Source organism: Calidris pugnax, unplaced genomic scaffold (assembly GCF_001431845.1).
Source record: "Calidris pugnax isolate Ruff unplaced genomic scaffold, ASM143184v1 scaffold234, whole genome shotgun sequence".
Lineage (NCBI taxonomy): Eukaryota > Metazoa > Chordata > Aves > Charadriiformes > Scolopacidae > Calidris > Calidris pugnax.
Genome location: NW_015090987.1, coordinates 8,803 through 18,697, shown reverse-complemented (window position 1 = coordinate 18,697; position 9,895 = coordinate 8,803). Strand labels below are relative to the sequence as shown.

Here is a 9,895-nt window from a genome sequence, read left to right as displayed (position 1 = left end):
GGAAAGTGACGTCACTTCCGCCGCGCCCGCCCCGCCCCCGGGGATAAGGGCCGCCACGCGCGGCCCCGCCGCCTCTTTTCCAAGATGGCGGACACGCAGGTGGGTGCCGCGGCACGACCGGGCCCCGAGCGCCGGGAAACGGGCCCCGAGCAGGCCCTGGGGCGCCGGGAGGGGGCCTGGGCGGTCGGGAGAGGGCCTTGAGGCAGGCCCTGGGGCGCTTGGAGCGGGTCTCAGGTCGCTGGGAGTGGAGGCCGGACTAGGCCTCAGGGCGCTGGGACCAGGCCCCCGGTCGCCCAGATCAGGCGTAGATCTTCGGGAGAGGGCCCTGGGTCGCCAGGAGCAAGCCCCCGGTCGCCGGGCCTTTTGAGACCCCAAACCCCCACCCAGAGCCCCCCAAAATATGCGCTGGCACCCCTCAGTGATCCCCAAAGCCACTGGTGGTCTCTCTGGCCCTTTCGAGGACCCCAAATCCCCAAGTCCCCCCCCAGTCCCTCCCAACTTGGTGCTGGGACCCTTTGGTGACCCTCCAAAACCCCTCCGGGCCCACCGACAGCCTTTCTGGGGACTGAACCCCCCCCAAAAATGGGTGCTAGGACCCTTTGCTGACTCCCCAAAACCCCTCTGGGCCCACATACAGCCTTTTTGGAGACCACAACCCGCTCAGACTCTGCAAAAAATGGGTGCTGCGACCCTTTGGTGGTCCCCAACCCGCCTCGGGCCCTCCACAGGCCTTTTGAGACCCCAAACCCCCACCCAGAGCCCCCCAAAATACGTGCTGGCACCCTTGGGTGACCCCCAAAGCCACTCGTGGTCTTTCTGACCCTTTAATGGACCCCAAAAACCTCCAAATCCCCCCCAAACCCCCCGTGAGGAGGGACACACACGCATTCCCCCCCCCCCCTGGGCGGTCGGGAGAGGGCCTTGAGGCAGGCCCTGGGGCGCTTGGAGCGGGTCTCAGGTCGCTGGGAGTGGAGGCCGGACTAGGCCTCAGGGCGCTGGGACCAGGCCCCCGGTCGCCCAGATCAGGCGTAGATCTTCGGGAGAGGGCCCTGGGTCGCCAGGAGCAAGCCCCCGGTCGCCGGGATCAGGCCCCCGGTAGCCGGGATCAGGCCTAGATCTTCGGGAGAGGGCACTGGGCCAGGCCTCAGGTCGCCGAGAGCAGGCGCTGGATCAGGCCCTTTGTCGCCGGGATCAGGCCCACGGTCGCCGGGATCAGGCCTAGATCTTCGGGAGAGGGCCCTGGGCCAGGCCCCAGGTCGCCAGGAGCAGGCTTTAAGTCGCCAGGAGCAGGTCTCAGGTCGCCGAGAGCAGGCCCCGGATCAGGTCGCTGGGATCAGGCCCCCGGTCGCCGGGATCAGGCCTAGGTCTTCGGGAGAGGGCCCTGGGCCAGGGCCCAGGTCGCCAGGAGCAGGCTTTAAGTCGCCAGGAGCAGGTCTCAGGTCGCCGAGAGCAGGCCCCGGATCAGGGCGCTGGGATCAGGCCCCCGGTCGCCGGGATCAGGCCTAGGTCTTCGGGAGAGGGCCCTGGGCCAGGGCCCAGGTCGCCAGGAGCAGGCTTTAAGTCGCCAGGAGCAGGTCTCAGGTCGCCGAGAGCAGGCCCCGGATCAGGGCGCTGGGATCAGGCCCCCGGTCGCCGGGATCAGGCCTAGGTCTTCGGGAGAGGGCCCTGGGCCAGGGCCCAGGTCGCCAGGAGCAGGCTTTAAGTCGCCAGGAGCAGGTCTCAGGTCGCCGAGAGCAGGCCCCGGATCAGGGCGCTGGGATCAGGCCCCCGGTCGCCGGGATCAGGCCTAGGTCTTCGGGAGAGGGCCCTGGGCCAGGGCCCAGGTCGCCAGGAGCAGGCTTTAAGTCGCCAGGAGCAGGTCTCAGGTCGCCGAGAGCAGGCCCCGGATCAGGGCGCTGGGATCAGGCCCCCGGTCGCCGGGATCAGGCCTAGGTCTTCGGGAGAGGGCCCTGGGCCAGGGCCCAGGTCGCCAGGAGCAGGCTTTAAGTCGCCAGGAGCAGGTCTCAGGTCGCCGAGAGCAGGCCCCGGATCAGGGCGCTGGGATCAGGCCCCCGGTCGCCGGGATCAGGCCTAGGTCTTCGGGAGAGGGCCCTGGGCCAGGGCCCAGGTCGCCAGGAGCAGGCTTTAAGTCGCCAGGAGCAGGTCTCAGGTCGCCGAGAGCAGGCCCCGGATCAGGGCGCTGGGATCAGGCCCCCGGTCGCCGGGATCAGGCCTAGGTCTTCGGGAGAGGGCCCTGGGCCAGGGCCCAGGTCGCCAGGAGCAGGCTTTAAGTCGCCAGGAGCAGGTCTCAGGTCGCCGAGAGCAGGCCCCGGATCAGGGCGCTGGGATCAGGCCCCCGGTCGCCGGGATCAGGCCTAGGTCTTCGGGAGAGGGCCCTGGGCCAGGGCCCAGGTCGCCAGGAGCAGGCTTTAAGTCGCCAGGAGCAGGTCTCAGGTCGCCGAGAGCAGGCCCCGGATCAGGGCGCTGGGATCAGGCCCCCGGTCGCCGGGATCAGGCCTAGGTCTTCGGGAGAGGGCCCTGGGCCAGGGCCCAGGTCGCCAGGAGCAGGCTTTAAGTCGCCAGGAGCAGGTCTCAGGTCGCCGAGAGCAGGCCCCGGATCAGGGCGCTGGGATCAGGCCCCCGGTCGCCGGGATCAGGCCTAGGTCTTCGGGAGAGGGCCCTGGGCCAGGGCCCAGGTCGCCAGGAGCAGGCTTTAAGTCGCCAGGAGCAGGTCTCAGGTCGCCGAGAGCAGGCCCCGGATCAGGGCGCTGGGATCAGGCCCCCGGTCGCCGGGATCAGGCCTAGGTCTTCGGGAGAGGGCCCTGGGCCAGGGCCCAGGTCGCCAGGAGCAGGCTTTAAGTCGCCAGGAGCAGGTCTCAGGTCGCCGAGAGCAGGCCCCGGATCAGGGCGCTGGGATCAGGCCCCCGGTCGCCGGGATCAGGCCTAGGTCTTCGGGAGAGGGCCCTGGGCCAGGGCCCAGGTCGCCAGGAGCAGGCTTTAAGTCGCCAGGAGCAGGTCTCAGGTCGCCGAGAGCAGGCCCCGGATCAGGGCGCTGGGATCAGGCCCCCGGTCGCCGGGATCAGGCCTAGGTCTTCGGGAGAGGGCCCTGGGCCAGGGCCCAGGTCGCCAGGAGCAGGCTTTAAGTCGCCAGGAGCAGGTCTCAGGTCGCCGAGAGCAGGCCCCGGATCAGGGCGCTGGGATCAGGCCCCCGGTCGCCGGGATCAGGCCTAGGTCTTCGGGAGAGGGCCCTGGGCCAGGGCCCAGGTCGCCAGGAGCAGGCTTTAAGTCGCCAGGAGCAGGTCTCAGGTCGCCGAGAGCAGGCCCCGGATCAGGGCGCTGGGATCAGGCCCCCGGTCGCCGGGATCAGGCCTAGGTCTTCGGGAGAGGGCCCTGGGCCAGGGCCCAGGTCGCCAGGAGCAGGCTTTAAGTCGCCAGGAGCAGGTCTCAGGTCGCCGAGAGCAGGCCCCGGATCAGGGCGCTGGGATCAGGCCCCCGGTCGCCGGGATCAGGCCTAGGTCTTCGGGAGAGGGCCCTGGGCCAGGGCCCAGGTCGCCAGGAGCAGGCTTTAAGTCGCCAGGAGCAGGTCTCAGGTCGCCGAGAGCAGGCCCCGGATCAGGGCGCTGGGATCAGGCCCCCGGTCGCCGGGATCAGGCCTAGGTCTTCGGGAGAGGGCCCTGGGCCAGGGCCCAGGTCGCCAGGAGCAGGCTTTAAGTCGCCAGGAGCAGGTCTCAGGTCGCCGAGAGCAGGCCCCGGATCAGGGCGCTGGGATCAGGCCCCCGGTCGCCGGGATCAGGCCTAGGTCTTCGGGAGAGGGCCCTGGGCCAGGGCCCAGGTCGCCAGGAGCAGGCTTTAAGTCGCCAGGAGCAGGTCTCAGGTCGCCGAGAGCAGGCCCCGGATCAGGGCGCTGGGATCAGGCCCCCGGTCGCCGGGATCAGGCCTAGGTCTTCGGGAGAGGGCCCTGGGCCAGGGCCCAGGTCGCCAGGAGCAGGCTTTAAGTCGCCAGGAGCAGGTCTCAGGTCGCCGAGAGCAGGCCCCGGATCAGGGCGCTGGGATCAGGCCCCCGGTCGCCGGGATCAGGCCTAGGTCTTCGGGAGAGGGCCCTGGGCCAGGGCCCAGGTCGCCAGGAGCAGGCTTTAAGTCGCCAGGAGCAGGTCTCAGGTCGCCGAGAGCAGGCCCCGGATCAGGGCGCTGGGATCAGGCCCCCGGTCGCCGGGATCAGGCCTAGGTCTTCGGGAGAGGGCCCTGGGCCAGGGCCCAGGTCGCCAGGAGCAGGCTTTAAGTCGCCAGGAGCAGGTCTCAGGTCGCCGAGAGCAGGCCCCGGATCAGGGCGCTGGGATCAGGCCCCCGGTCGCCGGGATCAGGCCTAGGTCTTCGGGAGAGGGCCCTGGGCCAGGGCCCAGGTCGCCAGGAGCAGGCTTTAAGTCGCCAGGAGCAGGTCTCAGGTCGCCGAGAGCAGGCCCCGGATCAGGGCGCTGGGATCAGGCCCCCGGTCGCCGGGATCAGGCCTAGGTCTTCGGGAGAGGGCCCTGGGCCAGGGCCCAGGTCGCCAGGAGCAGGCTTTAAGTCGCCAGGAGCAGGTCTCAGGTCGCCGAGAGCAGGCCCCGGATCAGGGCGCTGGGATCAGGCCCCCGGTCGCCGGGATCAGGCCTAGGTCTTCGGGAGAGGGCCCTGGGCCAGGGCCCAGGTCGCCAGGAGCAGGCTTTAAGTCGCCAGGAGCAGGTCTCAGGTCGCCGAGAGCAGGCCCCGGATCAGGGCGCTGGGATCAGGCCCCCGGTCGCCGGGATCAGGCCTAGGTCTTCGGGAGAGGGCCCTGGGCCAGGGCCCAGGTCGCCAGGAGCAGGCTTTAAGTCGCCAGGAGCAGGTCTCAGGTCGCCGAGAGCAGGCCCCGGATCAGGGCGCTGGGATCAGGCCCCCGGTCGCCGGGATCAGGCCTAGGTCTTCGGGAGAGGGCCCTGGGCCAGGGCCCAGGTCGCCAGGAGCAGGCTTTAAGTCGCCAGGAGCAGGTCTCAGGTCGCCGAGAGCAGGCCCCGGATCAGGGCGCTGGGATCAGGCCCCCGGTCGCCGGGATCAGGCCTAGGTCTTCGGGAGAGGGCCCTGGGCCAGGGCCCAGGTCGCCAGGAGCAGGCTTTAAGTCGCCAGGAGCAGGTCTCAGGTCGCCGAGAGCAGGCCCCGGATCAGGGCGCTGGGATCAGGCCCCCGGTCGCCGGGATCAGGCCTAGGTCTTCGGGAGAGGGCCCTGGGCCAGGGCCCAGGTCGCCAGGAGCAGGCTTTAAGTCGCCAGGAGCAGGTCTCAGGTCGCCGAGAGCAGGCCCCGGATCAGGGCGCTGGGATCAGGCCCCCGGTCGCCGGGATCAGGCCTAGGTCTTCGGGAGAGGGCCCTGGGCCAGGGCCCAGGTCGCCAGGAGCAGGCTTTAAGTCGCCAGGAGCAGGTCTCAGGTCGCCGAGAGCAGGCCCCGGATCAGGGCGCTGGGATCAGGCCCCCGGTCGCCGGGATCAGGCCTAGGTCTTCGGGAGAGGGCCCTGGGCCAGGGCCCAGGTCGCCAGGAGCAGGCTTTAAGTCGCCAGGAGCAGGTCTCAGGTCGCCGAGAGCAGGCCCCGGATCAGGGCGCTGGGATCAGGCCCCCGGTCGCCGGGATCAGGCCTAGGTCTTCGGGAGAGGGCCCTGGGCCAGGGCCCAGGTCGCCAGGAGCAGGCTTTAAGTCGCCAGGAGCAGGTCTCAGGTCGCCGAGAGCAGGCCCCGGATCAGGGCGCTGGGATCAGGCCCCCGGTCGCCGGGATCAGGCCTAGGTCTTCGGGAGAGGGCCCTGGGCCAGGGCCCAGGTCGCCAGGAGCAGGCTTTAAGTCGCCAGGAGCAGGTCTCAGGTCGCCGAGAGCAGGCCCCGGATCAGGGCGCTGGGATCAGGCCCCCGGTCGCCGGGATCAGGCCTAGGTCTTCGGGAGAGGGCCCTGGGCCAGGGCCCAGGTCGCCAGGAGCAGGCTTTAAGTCGCCAGGAGCAGGTCTCAGGTCGCCGAGAGCAGGCCCCGGATCAGGGCGCTGGGATCAGGCCCCCGGTCGCCGGGATCAGGCCTAGGTCTTCGGGAGAGGGCCCTGGGCCAGGGCCCAGGTCGCCAGGAGCAGGCTTTAAGTCGCCAGGAGCAGGTCTCAGGTCGCCGAGAGCAGGCCCCGGATCAGGGCGCTGGGATCAGGCCCCCGGTCGCCGGGATCAGGCCTAGATCTTCGGGAGAGGGCCCTGGGCCAGGCCCCAGGTCGCCAGGAGCAGGCTTTAAGTCGCCAGGAGCAGGTCTCAGGTCGCCGAGAGCAGGCCCCGGATCAGGTCGCTGGGATCAGGCCCCCGGTCGCCGGGATCAGGCCTAGGTCTTCGGGAGAGGGCCCTGGGCCAGGCCCCAGGTCGCCAGGAGCAGGTCCTGGGTCGCCGGGATCAGGCCCCGGGTCGCCAGGAGCAGGCCCCGGCTCAGGCCCCTGGCAGTCGGGATCGAGTCCCGGATCAGGTCGCCGGGATCAGGCTCCCGGTCGCCGGGATCAGGCCTAGATCTTTGGGAGAGGGCCCTGGGCCAGGTCTCAGGTCGCCAGGAGCAGGTCCTGGGTCGCCAAGATCGGGCCTCAGGTCGCCGGGATCCCCCAGGTCGCCAGGATCCCCCGCCCCGTGAGGGCTGTGGGGCGGTGGGGGTTGGTGGGGTCTATTCTTGGTGCTCGTGAGGCGCCGTGGGGCCGGCGGTGACTGTCCCCTCTTCTCTCCCCCCACCTCAGACCGAGAGGGCCTACCAGAAGCAGCCCACCATCTTCCAGAACAAGAAGCGGGTGCTGCTGGGGGAGGGGGGGAAGGAGAAGCTTCCCCGCTACTACAAAAACATCGGCCTGGGCTTCAAGACCCCCAAGGAGGTAAAGGAGGGGCAGGGCTGATCCCCCACCGGGCTGGGGGTCTGCGCTCCCCCCACACCCCAAAAGGAGGGACACGGAGATGCTGGGAGGGGGGCTGGAGCCCCTCTGCTGGGAGGGGGGGCTGAGAGAGTTGGGGGGTTCAGCCTGGAGAAGAGAAGGCTCTGGGGAGACCTTGGAGCCCCTTCCAGTCCCTAAAGTGGGGGCTCCAGGAGAGATGGGGAGGGACTCTGGATGAGGAGAGGGATGGATGGGGAGAGGGAAGGAGGGAGGGATGGATGGGGAGAGGGAAGGAGGGAGGGATGGATGGGGAGATGGGATGGATGGATGGATGGATGGATGGGGAGGTGGATGGAGGCACTCTTGATGGGGAGAAGGATGGATGGGGAATGAGATGGATGGATGGGTTGAGAGCCTGGCCCAGGTTGCCCCGAGAAGCTGTGGCTGCCCCATCCCTGGAGGGGTTCAAGGCCAGGTTGGAGGGGGCTTGGAGCAACCTGGTGTGGTGGGAGGTGTCCCTGGGTGGCCTTGAAAAGTCCCTTCCCACCCAAAATCCTCTGATCCTACGAATGGTTTCTCTTTGCAGGCCATCGAGGGCACCTACATTGACAAGAAATGTCCCTTCACCGGTAACGTCTCCATCCGGGGCCGGATCCTGTCAGGTGGGTTGAGGGGTCATTAAGGGGTGACCCTACGTTATGGGGTGACCCTACAGGCATCACCCTGGGTGTGGGTGAGCAGGAACCACCCCCCCAAAATGTCCCTCTGGAGCTGCCGGGTCCTGGGGCTGCACATGATGCCCTTTTCTCACGATGGTCTTCCAAGCCCCCCGGTGAAGGGGCTCTGAGGACGACGCCGTCTCGGCTTTGCTGATGCCCGGCCCCAGGACCCGTGGTCGCCCTCCAGATGTGCTGCCGTGGGGCAGATGTTGGTGTGACGGAGCCCCAGAGGCTGTGGGGGTCGGGGGTTGTGGGGAAGGTGTCTCAGGGTGCGCTTAGAAGCCTTCAGAAAGATGAGAGAAATAATTCTTTTTATGGCAAAAGTCTTAGTATTGTCCCCTGGCCATGAGAATGTCCCTCCGTCTGGGTAGAAGTGAGGTCTCCAAGCTCCATCCTGGAAGAACTGGGGTTCCCTGGCTCCATCCTGGTAGAAGTGGGGTCCTTGAGCTCCATCTTGGAAGAACTGGGGTCCCCAAGTTCCATCCTGGTAGAAATGGGGTCCTTGAGCTCCATCCTGAGAGCACTGGGGTCCCCGAGCTCTGTCCTGGAAGAACTGGGGTCCCCAAGCTCCATCCTGGTAGAAGTGGGGTCCTTGAGCTCCCATCCTGGAAGAACTGGGGTTCCCTGGCTCCATCCTGGTAGAAGTGGGGTCCTTGAGCTCCCATCCTGGAAGAACTGGGGTTCCTGAGCTTAGCCCTGGTAGAAGTGGGGTCCTGAGCTCCATCCTGGAAGAACCGGGGTCCCCAAGCTCCATCCTGGAAGAACTGGGGTTCCCCGAGCTCCATCCTGGTAGAAGTGGAGTCCCTGGGTTCAGTCCTGGTAGAAGTGGGGTCCTTGAGCTCCATCTTGGAAGAACTGGGGTCCCCAAGTTCCATCCTGGTAGAAATGGGGTCCTTGAGCTCCATCCTGAGAGCACTGGGGTCCCCGAGCTCTGTCCTGGAAGAACTGGGGTCCCCAAGTTCCATCCTGGTAGAAGTAGGGTCCTTGAGCTCCATCCTGGTAGAACCAGCTTCCCCAAGCTCCATCCTGGAAGAACTGGGGTCCCCAAGGTCTATCCTGGAAGAACTGGGGTTCCTGAGCTCAGTCTTGGTAGAACTGGGGTCCCCAAGGTCTATCCTGGAAGAACTGGGGTTCCTGAGCTCAGTGGAGTCCCCGGGTTCAGTCCTGGTAGAAGTGGGGTCCTTGAGCTCCCATCCTGGAAGAACTGGGGTTCCCCGAGCTCCATCCTGGTAGAAGTGGAGTCCCTGGGTTCAGTCCTGGTAGAAGTGGGGTCCTTGAGCTCCGTCCTGGTAGAACCAGGTTCCCCAAGCTCCATCCTGGAAGAACTGGAGTCCTCAAGGTTTCTCCTGGAAGAACTGAGGTTCCTGACCTCCATCCTGGAAGAACTAGGGGTCCCCAGGTTCCATCCTGGTAGAACTGGGGTGCCCAAGCTCCATCCTGGTGGCGAACTGGGGTTCCTGAGCTCAGTGGAGTCCCCGGGTTCAGTCCTGGTAGAAGTGGGGTCCTTGAGCTCCGTCCTGGTAGAACCAGGTTCCCCAAGCTCCATCCTGGAAGAACTGGGGTCCTCAAGGTTTCTCCTGGAAGAACTGGGGTCCTCAAGGTTTCTCCTGGAAGAACTGGGGTCTCCAAGCTCCATCCTGGTAGAACTGGGGTCTCCAAGCTCCATCCTGGTAGAAGTGGGATCCTTGAGCTCCATCCTGGTAGAACTGGGGTGCCCAAACTCCATCCTGGTAGAACTGGGGTCCCCCAGCACCCCCAAAGGGTGCGTTGGGGTTTATTGTTGGGGGGTGGAACCCCCAGATCTTTAAGGTCCCTCCCAACCTCAACTGTCCCGTGATTGTGAAGTTAATTTTAGCTTTTAATAATGTAAAATGTTGGGGTTGGGCTGGGGGGGGGAGGTTGGAGCAGGGGGTCCCCGAGGTGTGTGTGTGTGTGTCCCCCAGCCTGGGATTTGGGGAGAAACATGGAGAATCTGGGGATAAATCAGGAGTGAAGGTGCCGGGTCCCGCTCGTCCCCCTGAGAAGCTCCGGTGAAACCTCCCATCCCCGTTTTCTTATAGTTCTGCCCCAAATTTGCGCTGGGCGTGGTGGGGGTGAAACCCTGTCCCTATTTTCTGGTAGTTCTGCCCCAAATGTGCACCGGGTGATGATGTCACCATCCTGTCCCCCCCCAGGGGTGGTCACCAAGATGAAGATGCAGCGCACCATCGTCATCCGGCGGGACTACCTGCACTACATCCGCAAGTACAACCGCTTCGAGAAGCGCCACAAGAACATGTCGGTGCATCTCTCCCCCTGCTTCAGGTGCGGGGGGGTCCCG

General features: G+C 66.8%; 1 protein-coding gene across 1 annotated transcript in view; it reads left to right on the top strand.

The window, feature by feature from the left end:
- Nucleotides 1-35: 35 nt before the first annotated feature.
- Nucleotides 36-9,895, top strand: part of RPS11 (ribosomal protein S11) — a 13,292-nt gene continuing 3,432 nt past the window's right edge. Inside the window, exons 1-4 of the mRNA XM_014954008.1 lie at nucleotides 36-99; nucleotides 6,728-6,859; nucleotides 7,443-7,518; nucleotides 9,750-9,889. Of these exons, the coding sequence (XP_014809494.1) occupies nucleotides 85-99; nucleotides 6,728-6,859; nucleotides 7,443-7,518; nucleotides 9,750-9,889 (363 nt within the window). The 5' untranslated portion in view covers nucleotides 36-84. The remainder of the gene's footprint in view (nucleotides 100-6,727; nucleotides 6,860-7,442; nucleotides 7,519-9,749; nucleotides 9,890-9,895) is intronic.